At 35.0% G+C, this 21,452-nt stretch overlaps 1 protein-coding gene and 1 long non-coding RNA gene across 2 annotated transcripts; both read left to right on the plus strand.

The window, feature by feature from the left end:
- Nucleotides 1–659: 659 nt before the first annotated feature.
- LOC120338007 (uncharacterized) lies at nt 660–9,386 on the plus strand. The gene is made up of 13 exons (XM_078117138.1): nt 660–807; nt 1,340–1,480; nt 1,764–1,880; nt 2,144–2,235; nt 2,369–2,570; nt 2,833–2,921; nt 4,821–4,914; nt 5,026–5,130; nt 5,400–5,547; nt 6,298–6,469; nt 6,682–6,852; nt 7,134–7,254; nt 9,333–9,386. Exons 1-13 carry the CDS (start codon nt 709–711, stop codon nt 9,384–9,386), a joined length of 1,605 nt encoding a protein of 534 aa, XP_077973264.1. The 5' UTR covers nt 660–708.
- Nucleotides 7,135–12,267, plus strand: LOC120338311 (uncharacterized). Its single transcript, XR_013478327.1, has 7 exons — nt 7,135–7,254; nt 9,333–9,382; nt 10,230–10,308; nt 10,845–10,870; nt 11,024–11,115; nt 11,397–11,497; nt 11,856–12,267. It is a non-coding gene; the product is annotated as an uncharacterized LOC120338311 (long non-coding RNA).
- Nucleotides 12,268–21,452: the final 9,185 nt, after the last annotated feature.

Raw genomic sequence — 21,452 nt, forward strand, 5'->3', positions numbered from 1 at the left:
AAGAGATTTCAATATGTTAAATGGTCGATTTAAACATGTTTATTTTCTTGCAGAATATAATGTTTGTTGATATATGTGTGTGTATGTCTAACTTAGCCAATAGTAAAACAACATTGTTTCCTCCACAATAAATACATTGCAAAGAGTGAACATTGAAAAATTTCAACCGCAGACCAATAAATAGTATATCTGATGTTGACCCGGTATCATAAATAAAAAGTGTAAGCAATGTAAATAAATAATATAGTCAAGAATCGATTAGGTTATATATATATATTCCATTATTGCGCTCAAGTGGCATTTTATTAAAGCTAGGGTATTTATTTAGCTACACAGTTTTAAATGACTTTTCGAAAACGAATGTTAGAATAACTCTTCAGCGTTTTAAATGTGTATTCAAGAAATAATCCCATGGTTTCACAAAAACTTTATCACTATTCTTGACAGTGCGGAACCAATGAATAAATGAAAACAGTGTGTTTTAATAAATGTAGATCGAGCTACCATATCAAAGTCAATTGTATAGTATGGATGTATACTTCAAGTGTTTACTGTTTAGTTCAAGTGTCTGCAATTCAACCTATTTGCAAAGAACAATAGTATATTGATATTCGATTTAGTACAAAATCCTTCCAACAGATAAATATTGTATATATATATATACATATTGATAGCTATCTGCTGAACGGATCATCCTTTCTTGGTATCATGGCATCTTTCAGCCGCCAACGACTTTTACCTGTTACATCGGGGGACAATACTGCACATGTTGAATCGAAATACTTTTGTGAAGCTTCAAATAATCAGGTATTCAAATGTATTGCAATTATATATTGGTCGTTATAGGCTATTACTGATTATATTGTTAGACAAGTACAACGTAAAAAACAATTAGTTAGGTAGATAAAAAGAAATAAGAGAATGTACAATTTTTATGCTTCCTTTTTCTTCTTTTTGTTGTTGTTATTATTTTTCATCTCTTTGTTGGAAAAAATTGCTTTTCTATTCAACTACTGGACTAATCGCTTAAAAACTTTCATTTATTTAGGATTGTTGCTGTCGCTAGAAGGCCATTACTTTTATTTATTTTAACTTTTCTATTAATCCTGTGAGATCTGATATTTCATTTTGATTTAGGAAACTCGTGGTACGCGAAGGTTGAAGGCTATTTGATACCAGCAACGCACGGTAGGAACTGTGCCGTAAACTACTTAGTTTTGGCCTTTGTGTTCAGATATTTGGGCATCGCTCTCTTGTTTTATTAATAATACCAGGTCGTGAATGCAAATTCACTTTCATGTAAATTAGACTACATGAACTACTACTTCACATATTTCAGATTAATATATCTCTTGAGATAAAATCACCTGCTCGTATCGGAGTCAAAACTCCTCTTTGTTTCATACTTGTAATTGACGCAAGTGGTAGTATGAGTAGTCCAGTTGGAGAAGACAGTACATCATTATTTGACAGAATGAAGGTATGAAATAAAACTAGCAATAAGACTACGCTTGCTACTATTTTGAACCTAGTGTGTATACCAAAAATGAGCATTTATATTTTACAGTAATCAAGTTAACTTACAAAATAAATTTCGTATATCTATATTAACTTTTTGACCCACTGAGATCGATGGCATAAAAGTGAGTTTGGAACTGAATCTTTAGTTTGTTTCATATCAGATTATCTCCCGATATCCCAAAAATCACAGATAAATTCACACAGCTGCGTTTTTGTTAATTTTATTTTTGGGTGACTTTTAGACATTTGCCCATTTGATGATAAAGCATGTGTCAAGTGATGACTATCTAGTAATAATTTCATTTGCTGAAGATGCCAGAGTTGATCTTGGTATAACAAAGATGGATGATCATGGGAAGGTATAGTAGATAAATTAAGAAAGCTCTTTACACGCACACAATCATTTCAAAAAACGAATTACACAAGTTTTTTTTGAATTTCAATAACGATTTTATTTGATTTATATACGTCTTCGGTGAACAAAACATATATGAATTATACAAATTTAGTTCGGCGTAGTTTTGAAATTATCAAAATAAATTGTCGAATCAATATATTCGATATATATATGGCAAGATCAGAGTTATTGTTTTATAAAGAAAATTATTTTGGTTGATTACAGAATTTGGCAAAAAATACTCTGCCGCTACTGAACTTGAGAGGGGCAACAAATTTAGAAGATGGTTTGACTGAAGCACTCGAGGAAATTAAATGGTGAGTATATCATATATTTAACTTTGCATATTATGTTTTTAAACAAAGAGTAATCAAACTTTCATTTGCATACAAAGCTCTTTTATCAGTTTAGGATTACAACAAATATGAGATGTAAGTTCTTTATCTTCAGGGCAAGGTCACATTTTTGGAAGGAGGGAAATGTAAGATCCAATATCATTCTTTTCACTGACGGCTTACCAAACTGCGGAATATTAGACGCTCAAAGCCTTATTGCCAAGTACAAAGAAATCGAAAAGTCAATGCCGGGCAGAAGTTGCGTTCCACTATCAGCGTTTACAATTGGTAACTACAGACCCAAAGTACTGGTTGAGGTGAGTTCTGCATATATACTGGTCACACATCAAATATATTGATACATTGAGGGTATTTCTTGCGAAACTGTTTTGATGTTAGTGTGTGGGGGGTTTCCAAAACTTGATAAAATGTGCTACATAGGTACAAATTTATTTTACATATCGTGAAAGAGATGTCATTGTTCGCATTTTGTTATTTTTATTCCACTTAAAATAAAGCCGTAATATCGGTCACATTTATGTCGTATTATTGTATTGTACTCAATCTAATCCATTTTAGATTGCTTCAAAGCTCAGTAGTGAAGCATTTTACTGGTTGGATCAGAATCAGAACTTTGAAAGTGAGATGATGATACCGCTATTTTTGAAGTAAGTCGTGCGTTTGACCTAGGTAAAAATAACAGATCCTATAAATTCTATTCAGAAAAATATTGATTGAACGATCTTACGAAATATGTGACTCTAATACAGGGGTGGGCAAATTACGGCCCGTGGGCCGTAAAAATACCGAAGAAATAGCAAATCGTCCGCTAAGGTTAATCAATTTCAGTTCTCAAATTCAATTATTCTGTCTCCCATCACTTACTAATCTTCCAATGTTATTACTGCATCCTCTGCTGCAAATATTTATTGCTTTTCCTCAGTGAATTTGAATTTATCAAATAACGTCATAATAACCCTGATTGTTATACATTGTGCTGCTTATTATATAAGCGTAAGCCAAGCTATCTTCTTTTTCTAACAACTTTCTCTGCGCAGCTGCTGTAATCCGCCATCCATTGTAATAAATTTATTAGAATGGGTGAAAAACGCAAATTGGATTCCGAATGTCGTGTATTTAACGAGGAATGAACAGAAAGGTGTTTTTTCATGGACAATGGTCAACCAAAATCTGCCTGCTTACTTTGTAATGAAACATGTGTGGTGTTCAAAGAATATAATATGAAAAGACTGAAACGCAAGGCAGCAGATATGGTTATAAAGCTGGAACAGCAACAGCGTACCCTTATCAAGTTTTCATCTCCCAAAGAGGCTGCTACGAAGGCAAGTTTTGTTTTAGTACACAGATTGCGACAAGCTTTTTTTGGATGCAGAATTTGTGGAAGATTGCATAGTTGACGCCATCAACATTGTGTGTCCAGGAGTGAAGAATAGACGTAATATAGACGCTAAGTCATTGATGGGGTTTATCAATCACTTCAACCGAAAAAGTTCAAAAATATCAAAGATTTTGCTAGAAAAATGTTGGAGAATCATCACAAGCAGCTTCGAGCCTGATTTAATCAATCTTGTAGACGCATGCAGTGTGTCTAGTTATTTGCAAATGAGCCGTTTTAATTCCTATTGAATTTTGAGTAGGGTTGCTATTTCTGGACCAGATTTGAAATCCCAAGGTCGGGATTTTCACTATCTAATCCCGGGATGAATAAAATTAAAAAACACACAAACTGTCATGTATGTTTTTTAAGCAAAAACACGAGAGCATCGAGGGTGGTGTCATTGTTGCGACGATTCCTGATGTTGTTGGTAGAAAAGTCAAGTGCTGAAAATGCACACTCAGCCTCATCTGACGTAGATTTGATTTTTTTTTGCGCTATGCAACTTTTCCATGTTTCATGGACTCTACTTGCTCGCCTCATATAGCAGCATTTCTTTCTCAACAACCGCTTGTCATCCATAACACACCTTCGTTCCTCTTCGTTTTCATCACGTGCAAAGAAAGCATGAAGCGACTGTGCAAACGTCATTTGAGTGTCTCCGTAATGCCTGATATCTTTATTTTTTTTTATCAAGTATTCAGCTATTTTTAATGGTGTCTAGATAGGATTTTTCAGTACAGAACAATCTTCGAAGTACATTTGTCGCCAATGTCAGTAATTTTTTGACGACTCAATTTATGAAATGCACAGTAAAACCGTTTTAGGATGACACTATGTGACGGAATTATATATTGAAATTACCCTGGGATCGGGATTGGAGAAGAAAGGCAAAAATCCCGGGATGGGGATTTCCTGAGATCACAACACTATTGAGCATCAGGCCCAGTAACCAAGTCTATTATCTTTATCCGGCCTACTCAGAAAAGTAATTGGCAACCCCTGCTCTAACACATTGAAATACAACGCTGGATCAATTTCAACTATATTGAAAAAGTCTTTTATATTTGTGCGCTTGCTCTGTTTTCATTCTTGTACTTATTTAATATGAGCACTTAATTAATATGAACAATTAATTGAAATAAAACAAGTTATTTTTCAATAATATCAGAAAAATGACTCACGTCAGTGATGTTTCTGTGAAATTGCAATCTGGTTGGGACGTTTTCTTCAGCCGAACCAAAACCTCAAAAGATCATTTGGAGGTGAGAACATAAATAATGTTGTGTCGTGTAGAATGAATTTACTCTTCAAATATAGAATTGTTTTGTCACTCAATTTAACAACGCTTTTATCTTATTTAAATTCAATTTCAGGAGCAAACTTTTGACAGTCTGTCATATTTTTTACATTCTCTCCCGGAAGATATGCCGAAAACGATATCAATATTCCTCGAGATCAGACCTGGTTTATTGTTGTCGGTGAGATATTACACATTATATTACGTAATATTATCTACTACTTCGTAAATAAAACACTGCGCAAAATCCCAATATTGGCTTGAATAAAACGAACTGTTTTTATTAATCTCCAAGCTGCTATCCTACCAAGTCCTATATAAAATATTTTGCTTAAATTATTTTGTTACTATATATCTTAGTTTTAATAAAATATTTTTATGGATATAAATTTATCATATTATTCAAAATAATCACATAAGCAGGGGAGCCAAAGGTATTTCATTTTCTAGATGCTGCATGGACAAACTATTTTGAGCGCACATATTTCCTTCTTGGATGAAAACCTAAAAATGGTGGAATTTCAAGATGTGATCACATTTTCTCATTCTACATTATTCGAAATAATGACCAAAGCCTGTGTTTCTAGTAAAATTCAAGGTTTATGCTATTCATATATACTAAAAGAGGTTCTGCCATATTCAACGAAATTTACGACTGTATTCATCAATAATCCCCAATATGGCAAGGTAAAGAAATATCTCGTACAAGATGTTCTGCATTTTGATCTGTTCAACAAATTGCGAAAGTACAACGAAAATAAGCACCTTAACAAGTTAATTCGATATGTATGGCGCTCAATCCAAAAGCTAGGTACATTATGATGCCGTTTTTTTTCAAGTCCTTGTTTTCTAGTTCGATATATGGTTGTTTGTCTTAAGTACGTCAAGTTTCATATCAACTGTTCCTTGATGGCATTTCTCAGCAATAAATTTATATGTACATAGTGTAGACAGGGTTTCCCAAACTTTATTTGCCGCGGGCCAAAATTTGGATCGGAGGGATGTTCGCGGGCCGGAAGAGTGTAGCGCCCGAAAGTGCGCAACGAATCAGTTGGGGTTCAGTGGATTCACCACTGCTGCCATTTATCTATAAATGTCTGTTTACGTTTCTGTCTTGGCATGTCTAAGCGTATATGGTTCATAACTAAATTACTGCCCTATGTAATCTTAATACCGGTACGAATATTTGAGATACCGCTTTAAATGAATTGTTACGATAAACACATGCTTAAACCGTGGTAATGTGGTAACACGTGGCGCTATCTAGAATGCAAAAAGCTAGAAACAAAACCTGTTGCACACTATTTCACTTACGGCTCGACTACTCGTTGTATTTTCCATGTCAAAGCGATAGATGTGGAGACGCAGACCTATGCAAGATCGTCGTACCTCTTCACATCCAGAAACAGTCAAACACAAGATACTTGGACAGAAACCAAACAATCGTTGTTGAAAAATATTCAAATGACTTGCTTGAATGATACTGCTAATGTTATTCTCGCTGCACAAAATCATACTGGGTAACCAATATCCCAAACAATATCCTAAAATAGATACAAAAATTTCACTTTCTATGTGCACTAAGCGCTTCTAATATAACCAATATTAACTACCTGTTGATAACGTAGTTTCTCTTCCTCTGTTCTCGTGTTTATGTTGGTTTTTTCAAATTTTAATTCCTCACAAATATATCTCTTGGTAAGTCGGATTTAATATATTGCATTTTCAACAGCGATGTTAATGAAATGGCCGAATCAACACTTTTGTTATTCGAGAAACATACTCAACGGTTTGGAAAAATTGTACGTAATGACCAAATGGCATTACATGGTCTGAACGGCTATTTGTCGCAGCTAAAAATTCACGTAGATACGGCAAGAAAGGCAGTTATAGTCAAAAACGGGTATGCTTTGGTAATTTTTAATATAAAAAAAAATAATTTGAGTTACCTTAACATTTCTTTTCTTGTTTCAAGAACATTTTTAATTTGAACCATAAGGTAAATATTATTTGAAATTATATTATTTTATATTCGTGATTTATGGAAGATTACTTTTTTCTAATCTAATAATAATATCAAATCGGCTATTCAACAGAAAAATAGTAAATATAAAATAAGTAGTGATAATATTATATAGTTTGCAGTCAGATTTATCTTTTGATTTCCAACATGAATTTTTAAAGGTCTAACTTTTCCCAAATGAATGCAATTGTTTCTGCCCTGAAAAACGAGACTCCCGGCATCGGAGTATCAGGATTGAAAGAAAAGCACAAGATTGACAAGAAATTGAATGATCTACGTCAGGTATCTATTTCATATTCACAAGGAGTGGCTGTAGTTTTAATTTGGAATTACAGGGTGATCAGACCAAGTGTAGACTAATGTTTATTACAATATCTACAATTTAAATGTAAGGGAGAAAAAATATTGCAGAAAATAGCATTATTAACTTAACAAAAGAGATATGCTCAAATATTTGGACACGTAGAATGAAACGAAATATATTATCATTAATTCACAAGACATCCATGGGTATCCTGCACGAACCTGAACAGTAAAACAGCCACATGGCCATCGTGACTGACCAACTAGTACCGATACCCAGTACGAAACAGTTTACCTCTTTCAAAGAAGCCTCATATTAAAAGACCTTGGGTACAACTTTACTGCAAGCCCCGCTTTTAAGAGACTGTTTGGGCTTCCATATCGGCAAAGCGGCACTGTTACAAGTACACGGATTTTCCAGTTTCTTTCGCGATTCTGTTTCAACTTTAATTGAAATACCAACTGATCCGAGTTACAACGGTATCATAACAGTAAATACCGCAGTCTACAAATATAGCCTATGTACACCAAGTGAAGCAGTAGTTCACAACATTACGCGTACCGATAACCTTAAAAATCTTCCGAGTTTTTGAGAAAGAATTTCCAGAACCGGACGTCACGCTTGGCGGATTAAAAAATGGTGTTCCCATGATTAAATTTCGTTACACACCGCCAAGTTGTACGAAAGCAGCTTTGAATTATTGCAACAATTAGCTTTTGTATTCGCCCTATCACAAACACTTCCTTATTTGCCGATTTACTAATGTATACGCATTGTGACGTAACACGCAAAACGGCGAGCACACGCCAGTTCCGTTTTTGGTGGACAATGACGGCGTGGGGATCTCTAAATCAGTGTTCTTCAACTTTTTTAATTGCGGTATACTTTTTACAATTTTTCAAGAACTTTGTATACCTTACAAATACCAATGTTTATTCAAGGCCTGAATAAATATCAAATTTTGCGCACATATTGTACTGCAACATCATCATGTAATCTAATAGGCCAGTGTCCGCAAGTTATAAATTTGACTGCCGGCCTTAGCGTTAATGGGATTAACCCTTTATCAATTGTATACCCAACTTATGGTCCGGTATACACTTGGGTATACCGTATACCCGGTTGAAGAGCACTGCTCGAAATGACAAGAACTGGTAGCGCTATAAACGGCGTTTAGCGATTACAAAAGTTAATTGTTGCAATAATTCAAAGCTGCTGCGTACCATTTTCAACCCAGGTTGAAAACAACTGCTCTAAAGCATGAATTGATGACTTGTTGGGACAAAATTTCAGAAGAAACCATACGTGCCTCGTGTAGTCAAGTTTCAAACAGATCGAGGCGCGTAGTAAAGGCAAATGGAGGATATATCGAAAGATATCGATGATTTCTATTATTTAACTTTATACTGCTATTTTCTACAAAATACTTTTTTTCTCCTTCGCATTCATATTGTAGATATTTTAATAAACATCTGTCTACACTTAGTCTGATCACCCTTTGTGTAGATAGACTGCTCGAAACAAACTAAATAGAAATTTAAAAACAGGTTATTATTTCATATTAATAATCAGACCCTTTTACTAACTTACATCAATATGTTAGTCTATATTGTCTTATCCGTCAGTGCAGGTCCGTGAATTATATGTTCTTGGAAACCAATATAGCGACCGTAAACGACAATATTACAAACTCAATTTATACATTTGTATTCAATTCTGAATTCCAAATAAATTTTAATCGAGTGTAGTCATGAATGATGCTCAATTGACCCACGTGAGCAAGAAGAACACTTCTCGTCACGTGGTACTCAGGCACGTTATTGCGGGCGCTTAGTGGCCCCAAATCTCCATCCGCCATTTTTGAACTATTCCTGCCATCGATTAAATTGCAAAGTAAATTATTTAATTTACTAAATAGAGAGATTATTTCCGGGGTGTACCCCGCACATCATCAATTTAGCCTACCTAATTTTAGCCTTTCATTTTGCGCTGCCTCATATTGCCCATATATTTAAATTATATATATTTCATTATATATAAATCTTTTGTTTTTCAGATCTTGAGCGAGGCGAAATCGCATCTTCGCAAGACCTCACCAAAGAAAGGGTAAATAAATACTTTTCGTTTCGTATTTATGTTAGATTAATAATAGATGACATTGTCATCGGAGGTCAAATTTCAAATCCACAAATCAGGGGGGAATGAAAATTGTTTTACGATTGTAGATGACTGAAAACATAGAAAATCGAGCATTGGGGGCATTAGTAATATTTCGAAACAACAAGGGCTCTTGATTTCTTGGGAATGCAAATTTAACACTGTCCTAATTTTAATACAAATTTCCTGTTATTGACCAATCATATCCCGATTATATTTTTTGGTTAATTTAGATTGATTAAGTTATTCCTTAACTATAAATATATTATCTGTTCACTCAAATTCTACAAATCATAATTACAAAGCAAGTCCACCACCGTAGCAATTCACGTCGGTGGCTAAAAGGCTTCAGCTAAGCACTGGATTTGTCAATAAGATTGCTGGCTGCCCTGACAAAATACCACGTAGTGGTAATATAAGCGCAAAATTAGAAGTGAAAAATAGAGACCCTTGGGTCCAAAAGAAAACTAAAAAACAATTCAACAGAAATAGTCTTTTAGCAACATTTTCCATCTTAGCGATTTAGCAAAGGGATTCATATAAAAATCACATGTCCAATAAATGGAGTCAAAAAAAGCAAACGAAAAAAATTCAATAGTGGGTTAATACCAGGATGATACCCAAACAGACTGTTCACTGAGCAGCCAAACATAGAAACTTACCATTACAATTTGATATTAATATTAGTTTGTCTCTAGTCGTTATTATGTCCGATCGAGTTGATGCGATGTGATAATTTTAATATTCTATTTATATATTTACCAATTCAAAATTGAATACAATATTTACTTAACAGGTCCCACAATTATTCACGAATGGCAGAGGTTCCTAGTGCCATATATGGATAACAACCTGAATGTGCATTTGATGATGAGGTATGAGTTGCCTGCAAATATTTAATAATTTTTTCAGTCAAGTTTACTGCATGCTGAACAAACATTATAATGAAACTGACCTTTTATAACAACATAATCCTACAGGAGTATATATCGCACTCGTAGCAGCTGATTTGCTAGATTTGACCTGCATAAGGTAATGCATTCAACCAAAGACATCTGAATAAAGCTGAACTTTGAAAAAAATATACGTGTCTTTTTATATGTTGGTATTTTTCTAATCGTCTCATAATGAGTATTTCACTACTTGTCTATTCCAGATGCGTCGCTGTCGCCGTGCATGACTGAGTGATGTTTTCAAACACCCAACGTTGCGATGATAAATATTTCCAAAACATAAAAACTGCTTAGTTGGTTATGCAATATTGCAATGCAATATTTATTGCAATATTTCAAAAAATAGATTAAATAGTTAGTTGTATGGTCTATTCCGATATTTTTGATGGCGATGTTAGTGTAATAAATTCATGTATTCTTGAATATTGTTTGTTTCATTATTTTCTTATTTTCTGCAGAATGAAAACGAAGTGATGGAAACATGGTGGGTTGAATGCATCAAAACATTCACTTGAAGTTTTAAATTATTTTCATATCGATATCGATTACATTAACTAAAGTTTAAGCATAATTTCTTATAAAAACAATATATTTACTATCTGGATTACGACACAATAATTCTTATTTACAATTGCAGGATTTTTGAAGACGTTTACTTTGTGCTAGCGGAGTCCTATACAAATAGAAACGACCTCGAAAGCATAATTCAAAGTTTAGGAGGAACTTTCGGTAGGTGTACTTCAGTTCATGAAATGGCAATACTGTGTAAATATCTGTAAAATCCAATTATTCCATTTGAAAATACACGCGAAGTGTTAGGTGATACAATATGAATATTATTGCTTTATGAATCGCATTTCTCTGTTATTTACTTTTACGGCTGACATTAAATTTTCAAGCAATAGGTGAAACTGTAAAAACCATGAGTTACTTACCCTCTAAAAACACTATATGAAACCTATCTGATATTGAATTTTACTTATTCATTGCAAACCTTTATGTATTTTCAGGCGACGAAATAGTCGGTAAAAATGGGCGAAAAGTTTATGTAATTTGCTCAAAGGAAGGACCACATAACAAAAGTATCATTAACGAAGCACAACAAAGAGGGGTAAAAAAAGCATTGTTATTATTATATAAAATGACCAGAAAAACACCATAATATAGAATAGATCATGAGATAGAATAATCAAAATATTAGCAAATGATGAGACAATAAAACATGATTCTTACAACTTTCGGAAACATTTTACTTGGTGAACGAACCGAAATGTTAAGAGAATACTAACGCAATAGTACTAATCCTAACCACAATTGATCACGTCAGCACGCACTTTAGTCATGCTTTTGATTTCTAATATTATGTTTATAGTTAATGGTTGACACCATAATTCACAATAGTCGACGCATTCATGTCTTTACCGTTGTCAGTTTTTCTTCTGTTATGTGATATCAATGGTATTCAACAGGTGCCCATTGTTCACGAAAAATACGTTGAAGAATGTGCAAAGAAAAACCAACTCCTAGCTTGGTTTAAATTTGCTCTCAAGTCGCAATGAAGGCGCTGTGATTGATTTCCATCACATTAACTCTGAGGATTGAACATGCTTGCAACACAGTTTTCATTGCAGTCTATGAGATTTGGATATAATGTTAGTACTGGGTCTATCTTTAACTACAAACGCTATGGCACAAACTTTCATCCTGACAGATAAACTTCGTTCACAAAATGTAGAAACGAGGGACAACAACATAAAACCACATCTCGTTTTTAAAACCATGGACGTCAGTAAATATAGACTTTTGATGTTTGAACTAGATGGCGAAGCATTTAATGAAGTTTTTGAAAAATTAAAATACCTTCTGATTCTTTTTCTGCATTACCTGTTAATCTTATGTACGATTTTATAAATATATGTACGATTTTATTAATTATATTTATTAATTATATTATTATATTAATTATAATATTTATTAATTATATGTAAGATTTTATAATTATATATGATGTCGTATTGTATATAAAATTTCCATATATAATTCCATTTTAACATAAACTTCAAGTCTCATTACTGAAAGGATGTTTCAAGTTTTATGATGTAATACTTTAACATTTGACCTATTAATTTGTTGAAAACATCAAAGCATAAGGTGATATTATAGTGATTTATATTTCGATGCAATCAAAACTACCTTGTATACCTTCAGAATTATATTATAGATGTAACATTTTATATTAGGCTTTATTTTCATTTCAATTTTGTGTCGTCATTTTGGAAGAAACTTAAGTCCGCTATACACGACATCAGAATAATTTACTGTGCTGCGGCTCCAGTATAAGAAAATCATTGTTCAAGCTCGTGAAGTCATGAATGGTAACACCTTGTATTCTGAACAGTTGATATATATAACTATAATTCCAATCATCACATAATTGTCCCCACGGGATTCGAATCATAGCCGGATTTATCACGAGGCAAGGTGGGTTGAATCCCTTTGGCCATGGACCTCGAAATTTAGTTTGGAACTGTCAGTATTGTTAGCGAGAATCATAAAGTGTTTCTGATTTGATGACGTTTTACGTTGTTACGCAGACGTTGCGAACGTATCAACGCAGCATTATTGCGACATAGTCCTGTTTAAGAAGTTTCAGATTATTCCGGGAATTATAAATTATCGCCACGCTGCTTCGATGAGTTGGCACCTTCTGTCTTGTATCCAGTGTAATTTATTGCGCTAGGAGTTGTTTATCGTGTTTAATATTGGGTTTACTATTTGCGGGCAGGATAACGATTCGGATTGAAATTATTAATTGGGTTTAAAATCGAGGGTTTATACTGGAGTTGTAATACAATGTAGGGATACAAGTTAGGGTTGTATTACAGTCCAAATAAAAAGGTAACTGCTGTTCTTTGTATTTAGTCACATAAAGTAAGTTGTATTTCCTTTGGATTATAATTTGTTGAATTGAGTTGCCTGGATAATCTAAACATTCGGTATGTAAATATTGTTTTATCTTGTATCATTTATTCTGTATTTTAGTATTGTGAATGCTATTTTATCCTATGTGATTTAATCTGTACATAATTGTGATATTTGGTTATCTGCTAATTGCTGTGAATTGTTATTACTTGTAAAATGGTAATGCTGTTATATTTGATTAATTGTGCCATATAAGCTATTTAGTTTTATCTATTATTTTGGCAGAAAACCGTTCCCTATACGTTCCTTATACCCGGTATCAAGATTTACGTTACGTTCCATTAACAACGTTCCGTTTCCGGTACCCGGTAAGTTCTATTTTCCTGATTCATGTTCGAGATTTGATTTGAAGTGTCTGTTGATTGTTATTAAAGATATTCACTGATTTCAAGTTGAATTATATTGGGGCAGCACTTGAAAGGCACAGAAGAATCTGGGGGCACTTTAACCGCTGTTTACAGACTTTTATTGCTTGAAAGCACGGACTAGTTGTAACAATTATCCGATTTAGGTTTGGGGTTAGGACTGGGGTGTTGGGACGCGTTTTTGAAGTCTCCAATCTCTTAATGTGCGTGAGAAGTAACCAGGCTACATAGAATCGAGCGCAACAATAAAGTTTTCGAATGTAGGAAAACAGAAGTTTTCTATTCCGAAATTAAACCAGAGTATTGAAAGCAGCAATTGAAAGATATCAAACTTTTCAATTGATCCTAGATTAAGTGAAGAAAGTCACTTAACAGTCGAAATGGCTGCAAAACCAGTTTCACAAGAAGAACTGGAAAGTTTATTAGCTGATCTTAATGGTCAGTATAGATCAACAGAAGAATTGATGTTGAATCCAAGAAATAAGGAGATTCTACAATCACATGTAAAAGAAATAAAAGCAATATTTGTGGAGTATTCTAAAGCTTATGAAATACATGTTGCAGAACTGCCAGTAGATGGAGAGGCTCAAAGAGTAGCTAAAGAATCTTTCCAGAGAGAAAGTTATGCATATGAAGAGTTCAAGGCACATGTTGAAGAGTGGCTTTCCAAGCAAGAATGCACACAAATAGTAGAGAATCTTCCATCAAAACCACAATCTATAGCTAGTAGAAAATCATCTAATATGTCAAGACCTCGATCTGCAAGGACAGCATCGAGTTACAAAAGTACAAGTTCCAGTTGCAAGAGAACTGAAGAAATTGCTGTCAGGGAACTTGCAAAATTAAAAATGAAGCAACTGTCAGATTTGGAACAGGCTGAACGAAATACTGAAGAAATAAACCAGCAAGCTAAAGAAATGAGATGGCATGCCGAAGAAAAGAAGCGAAAAGCTCAAGAAATAAAATCAGCATCAGAGAGAGAAATAAGGCGATTACAAGCTATACACGAATATCAAGCCGCATGTGTAGAGGCTGAAGTATGGGAAATAGGCTCTAATCGCAATGAAGAAGTCCAGTTTCAAGAAATAAACTCTAGACCAGGGCTACTCAACTATTTTTGTCGAAGGTCCGCAAACAAAACTTCAAAATTATTTGGGTCCGGTCTTTCCAGAAATGATATTTCGGCATCCTTAAACGAGCACTTCTTCGACCGACTAATGATTAGTAGCAAATTAAAAGTGTTTATTATGGTGTTATAGTTCTTTTCGTATATATACAATCAAAACTATGAAAGTCATTTTATAATAGGAAATTCAAAAAGTGGGGCTAATGATCCAAAATAAATAATTAGGTGCGGTCCAAATCCAATACTCGAAAGGTCCGGATTCGGACCGCGGTCCGCCAGTTGAGTAGCCCTGCTCTAGACCACCGATAGCTCAATTGGTAGAAGTGAAGCAGCACAAGCTGAAGTAAACACATCTTAAGTTGGTCAAACCAATTGTAGTGTGCCTCCTAGAGAGCCACAAGTTAGATTAACCCTGGATCCGGTCCAGGAAGTGATTACGGGAGAGATGAATCCCGTTAATCAAAAATTTCAACCTAGACAAGGTGAAACGAGACAGGTCCATTTGGTGAGTCATGTAGAAGTACCTAATATGCCATCACAAGATGTTGGCTCAATTCTTGCTACTATGGCATCTACAATGCGTGACATGGTAGATTTACCTAAACCTGAATTACTTTCGTTTCATGGTTCTCATGAAGAATATACAAGATTCATGAATAGTTTCAAGATAAATATTGAAAACAAGATTACAGATGACAATCTGAGACTGACCTATTTGCAGCAGTTTTGCAAAGGAAAAGCAAGAGAGTTGATTAGACAATGTTCTGTATAACCTCCTACAGAAGGATTAACTTCAGCAAAGAGACTTCTAAGAGAAGCTTACGGACGACCATTGTTGATTGCTAGAACTTATATGGAAGAGTTAGTACATGGTCCAATGTTGAAACCAGATGATCGAGATAGTCTTCTGGATCTTTCTCATAAAATGGAAGAATGTTACCTAACGCTGTCGCATTGGAAGCAATATTCAGATCTAAATAATTTTGGCAATATTGCTCAACTTTCATGTAGATTACCCCTAAAGTACCATAATAAATGGGAAGAGGCAGCAGATTATGAGAATAGAAACATTGACTTAAAATTTGAACATCTGTTAAAGTTTGTGAAGAAAGCAGCAACTACTGCTCAATCATCAATGGGCAAAGCTATGAGAGCTCCTAAAGAGAGGGAAAAGGCTAAACACCCTCAAAAGAAGAAAATTCATGCAAATTCCACTTCAACAAGTGGTGATGGCAAACCTGAACAATCTACCGAGAGAAATGGTACATTTGTGAGAAATAGATACAGATTTGTTATCTGTTCAAAAGATCATCTTCTTATTCATTGTCCAGAGTTTGAAAGAAAATTGGTTGGTCACTGGTTGGGCCTGCCTTTAATAAAGCTTCTGAGAATGAAAGTATTTATGTACAAGTAAATCATGTTGAAGTGAAAAGAGAAGATCTTCAACAGCAAGTTAGAGAGATATTGGAATCAGATTTCAAAGATATATCATTGACTCCCACACCAACATTGTCAAGAGAAATTAAGTATGCATTACAACTGATGTAAGACAATATAAATATGGTGGATTGATATTACCAATCTCCGCTACCATGGAAACCTGGATTTCCTAGTAATCGTGATGCAGTTATGAGAACGCGAGGCTACAATTCGTGAATTTCATATCTGTAGAAACTGTTTATACATTGGCCATAGGGAAAGTCAATGTCGTAAGAATCCAGCATGTACTGAGAGAGGATGTGGTGGAAGACATCATAGAATGCTTCATAGAAATGTTGCAGATACTAAGCGAAAAGAGCAAAGTACAAGTTCCGCTACTCAAACTGCTACATCGGAATCAACCTTGACAAATTATACCAGAAATTCAGCTGGAGTATACTTGAATATAGTTCCAGTGAAAGTGTCCCCACCTCAAGGTAAAGAAATTGAAGTTACTGAATCTTAGATGAGGGAAGCACTTCTTGTCTATGTGATAAAAGATTGATGGAACTCTCAGAGATGGTGAACCAATGAGTTATTCCATTACTACTGTAAACACACCTAATTCACAGAAACAAGATGGATTCGCTCTTGACTTAACTGTTAAACCACTGAAAGGTGAAGGCTGTGTGACATTACATCGTGTGCTCACTGTGGATGAAATTCCGACAGTACCGAATAAATTGCCTAAAAGGATTGAATTAGAAAGGCATGAATATCTCGAGGGGTTCGAATATCCAAAATTACCAGATGAAAGAGTGATGCTCATGATTGGCGTGAATGTACCTGAAGTATTTTGGGTGAAAGATGAAAGACGTGGTACTACAAATGAACCAGTTGCAAAAAGAAGTATTCTTGGTTGGTCATTGGTTGGGCCTGCCTTTAATAAACTTCTGAAAATGAGAGTTTTCATGTACAAGTAAATCATGTTGAAGTGAAAAGAGAAGATCTCCAACAACAAGTTAGAGAGATATGGGAATCAGATTTCAAAGATGTATCATTGACTCCCACACCAACATTGTCAAGAGAAGATAAGTATGCATTACAACTGATGGAAGTCAATATAAATATGGTGGATTGACATTACCAATCTCCGCTACCATGGAAACCTGGATTTCCTAGTAATCGTGATGCAGTTATGAGAAGAACCAACAATTTGGGAAAACGCCTGTTGAGGAATGATATTTTAAGAGACAAATATTGCAGTACCATGGCTGAATTTAAACAGAAAGGATGAGCAAGGAAAATTCCAGATGCTGAATTTAAAGGACCCATTGGTAAAGTGTGGTATCTTCCTCGTCAACCAGTTACATCAGAACAGAAACCTGGAAAAGTGCGTCTGGTATTTGATGCAGGTGCAAGATACATGAACACATCACTGAATGATCAATTACTGCAAGGTCCAGATATGGCAAATGGATTGTTATCTGTTTTGCTACGTTTCAGAATGTACAAATATGGTATAACTGCAGATATAGAAGCTATGTTCTTACAAGCTCGTGTAACTCCTAGGGATGTTGATGCATTGAGATTCTTATTTTGGCCCGATGGAGATTTGACAAAAACTCCTGTTGATCATCAGATGTTAGTGCATTGTTTTGGAAATACATGAAGTTCATTTTGTGCAAATTACTGTTTAAGGAGAACAGCAGAAGATTTTGGAAAAGACTTTCCATCAGACATAAGTGACAATATCAAAGATAATTCATATATAGATGACTTCCTTCTTGGAGCAGATAGTATATCTGAAGGGAAGAGAATTGTCAAGCAAACTTCAGAACTTACTGAATGCGGAGGTTTTCATTTAAACAAATGGAGAAGTAATTCAGAAGAAATTATTTCTTGTGTTCCAGGAAAAGATAGAGCACACTTCAAGCAAATGTAAATTTAGACCCAAAATCGTGTTGAAAGAGTTTTGGGAGTTGTATGGTTTGTGGTAGAAGATTGCTTTGGATTTAATACAAAGCTGAAGCTAAAACCTGCTACGCAAAGAGAAGTTCTAGCAATTCTAAGTTCCGTATTCGATCCCATGGGTATTGTATTACCTGTAATATTGCAAGCAAGACTCATATTCCAAGAGTTATGTCGTCAACAATTGGGTTGGGATGAAACTATCGGAGAAAATGAACAAATAGCATGGGAAAGCTGGACTAAAGCAATTCCAGACTTATCAGAAGTTAAATTACCAAGATACATTAAACCGATTTCATTTGGGGTTATTGTTTCACAAGAATTACATCATTTTTGGCGATGCATCACAAGTTGCCTATGGAACAGTTTCATATTTGAGGTTAACAGATGAAAACGGTCAGATACACTGTTCATTTTTACTTGGAAAATCAAGATTGTGTCCTATCAAGACAATATGTTCACTTCCACGGCTGGAAATTACAGCTGCTGCGCTTTGTGTGCGGGTAAAAGTATTTACAAAATCGTGAGTTGAATAAAGTTATTGCAAAGTTACAAAACACTGATGTACAAGGGAAAAGTGTGCTTAGAAATTTGAAAATTGCACCTGCAATGCAAAAGTTGATCCTGTTTTAATTGATGGAATATTGAGAGTGGGTGGAAGATTGTAAAACGCACCCATAGATTTTGTTTTGAAACATCCAATAATATTGCCAAGTAACCATCATATCACAATGTTGATTGTCAGAGAATACCATAAAAGTTCACATCATTGTGGGGCAAGTCATACGTGGAATTTGCTGAGACAGAAGTTCTGGATCATCAATGGAGCTGTTGTTGTGAAGCGAATTATTCGTAATTGCATATTTTGCAAAAAGAGAAATGCCTCTATGGGTAAGCAATTTATGGCCTACCTGAAGAGCGTGTAACACCAGATCAACCACCATTCACATGTGTTGGAGTTGACAACTTCGGACCGTTTTTGGTGAAGCAAGGAAGAAGTTCTGTGAAGAGATGGGGCTTGATAATAACCTGTGCAACAACTAGAGCAGTGCATTTGGAAATTGTGCATGGTATGGATGTCAATTCATTTTATAATGGATTAAGAAGATTCATTGCCAGAAGAGGCAAGATGTCAACCATTATTTGTGATAATGGGAGCAAATTTACCGCTGGAAATAAAGTATTGAAGAAGGAAATTCAAATTTGGAATACCAGTAAAATGTGAGAATTTTGCAGACAAAGTGATGTTATATTCAAGTTCAATCCTTCCACAGCTTCACACTTTGGAGGATTCTATGAAAGACTCATCAGATCAGCAAGAAAGATATTGACTGCAATATTGCATGGTCAATTGGTTACTGATGAAGCCTTGTCTACAATATTTTGTGAAGTTGAAAGTCAATTGAATTCAAGACCACTTACACCTATTAGTATGGATCCTTTGGATGAAGAACCACTTTCACCAAATCATTTATTGTTGCTGAAGCATAAAGCAAATTTACCACCAGAAATATTTGACAAGAAAGATTGGTATGCGAGAAGAAGATGGCGTCAAATACAATATTTGGCTGACCAATTCTGGATAAGATGGTCCAGAGAAGTACTCGTCAATCTACAAGCTCGACATAAATGTTTGAAGAAGGAAGACAATTTCAAAGTCAGTGATCTTGTGCTACTGGTTGACAACACAATACCAAGAGGGAAGTGGCTGACTGGCAGAATTATGGAAGTTATACCAGACAAATTTGGAGCTGTCAGACAAGTGACTGTCAAAACTTCTCATGGGTTTTTAAGAAGACCAATAGCAAAACTTTGTATGATTCAGAAAGCTGATGAGTAATTCATTGTTAGTCGTATTACTTATTTGTGATGATTCTCACTTTTTCTTTTTGAATTGTAAGATGTATTCTCTTCGTTCCTACATCTGGGGACATAACGTGTACTACAATCATAACGTGTTTCTAATTTGATGAAGTTTTACGTTGTTACGCAGACGTTGCGAACGTATCGACGCAGCATTATTGCGACATAGTCCTGTTTCTCGATTATTCCCGGGAATTCTAAATTATCGCCACGCTGCTCCGATGAGTTGGCACCTTCTGTCTTGTATCCAGTTTGGGGGGTTATAAAATCCTTTTCGGGTATTTCGAAATACCGAAAGATACCAGCCTTAATATCAGGTGATAGGACTATCAACGATAGCTTAGGAAAGGCGAATGTCCTTGCATCAAGATTTGCCACAGTTAGCAGCTCAAACAACTATAACCCTGATTTTCTCGCTATCAAAGACACGTTTGAAATACAAAATGCATCCATAACAAATACAAAGGAAGCCCTGGGAGAACATCCTCTCAATATACCATTCACAATACAAGAACTTAACCACATTCTTACTCCTCGCAAAAATACAGCACCAGGATGTGATAGAATATGCTATCAGATGATCCGACATCTATCTACAGAATGCTTGGATATTTTACTACAGCTTTTTAATTCAATATGGCTTTCTGGTTGTGTCCCCTCATCCTGGAAACATTCAATTGTCATTCCAATATTAAAGCCCAACAAACCAAGTCATGATCCAGCGTCATATAGACCAATTTCTCTCACGAGCAATCTCTGTAAACTTATGGAAAGAATGATTAATTATAAAATTAAATGGTTTCCTGAAACAAATACTCTACTGAATTCAAGTCAAAGTGGATTTAGAAGTAACAGATTGACCACGGATAATATTCTTGCTCTACACGATGAAGTATACAAAGCTCTTGGAAATAAGCGTTCTGTGATTGCAGTCTTTTTAGATCTTGAAAAGGCCTATGATATGGTGTGGAGAGAGGGTCTGCTATATAAACTATTCAAAATTGGAGTGCGGGGAAGGATTCATCAATGGATTAGATCATTTCTCACAACACGCTCAATACAAGTCAGAGTAGATTCGTCGATGTCGGCTACAAATTTCCTACAAAATGGTATTCCCCAAGGCAGTGTTCTCAGCCCGATTCTTTTTTCCATTATGATCAATGACATGCCACAAAATGTCCCTTCAGTGGTAAAGCTTTTTGCTGATGATGGAGCTTTCTGGGAGACCGGATTGCATATCCAGGAAATAATACCAAAAATTCGAGCTTCCTTAAATGCCATAATAACTTGGTGTGATAAGTGGGGGTTTAAGATTTCCACCACAAAATCCTGTATTATGC

Source organism: Styela clava, chromosome 10 (genome assembly GCF_964204865.1).
Source record: "Styela clava chromosome 10, kaStyClav1.hap1.2, whole genome shotgun sequence".
Classification (NCBI taxonomy): domain Eukaryota; kingdom Metazoa; phylum Chordata; class Ascidiacea; order Stolidobranchia; family Styelidae; genus Styela; species Styela clava.

Coding starts and splice junctions, on each gene's coding strand:
- LOC120338007 (XM_078117138.1), top strand. CDS start 709: ATGGCATCTTTCAGCCGCCAACGACTTTTACCTGTTACATCGGGGGAC. Junction 2,571..2,832: donor GACCCAAAGTACTGGTTGAG/GTGAGTTCTGCA, acceptor AATCCATTTTAG/ATTGCTTCAAAGCTCAGTAG. Junction 4,915..5,025: donor CCTCAAAAGATCATTTGGAG/GTGAGAACATAA, acceptor ATTCAATTTCAG/GAGCAAACTTTTGACAGTCT.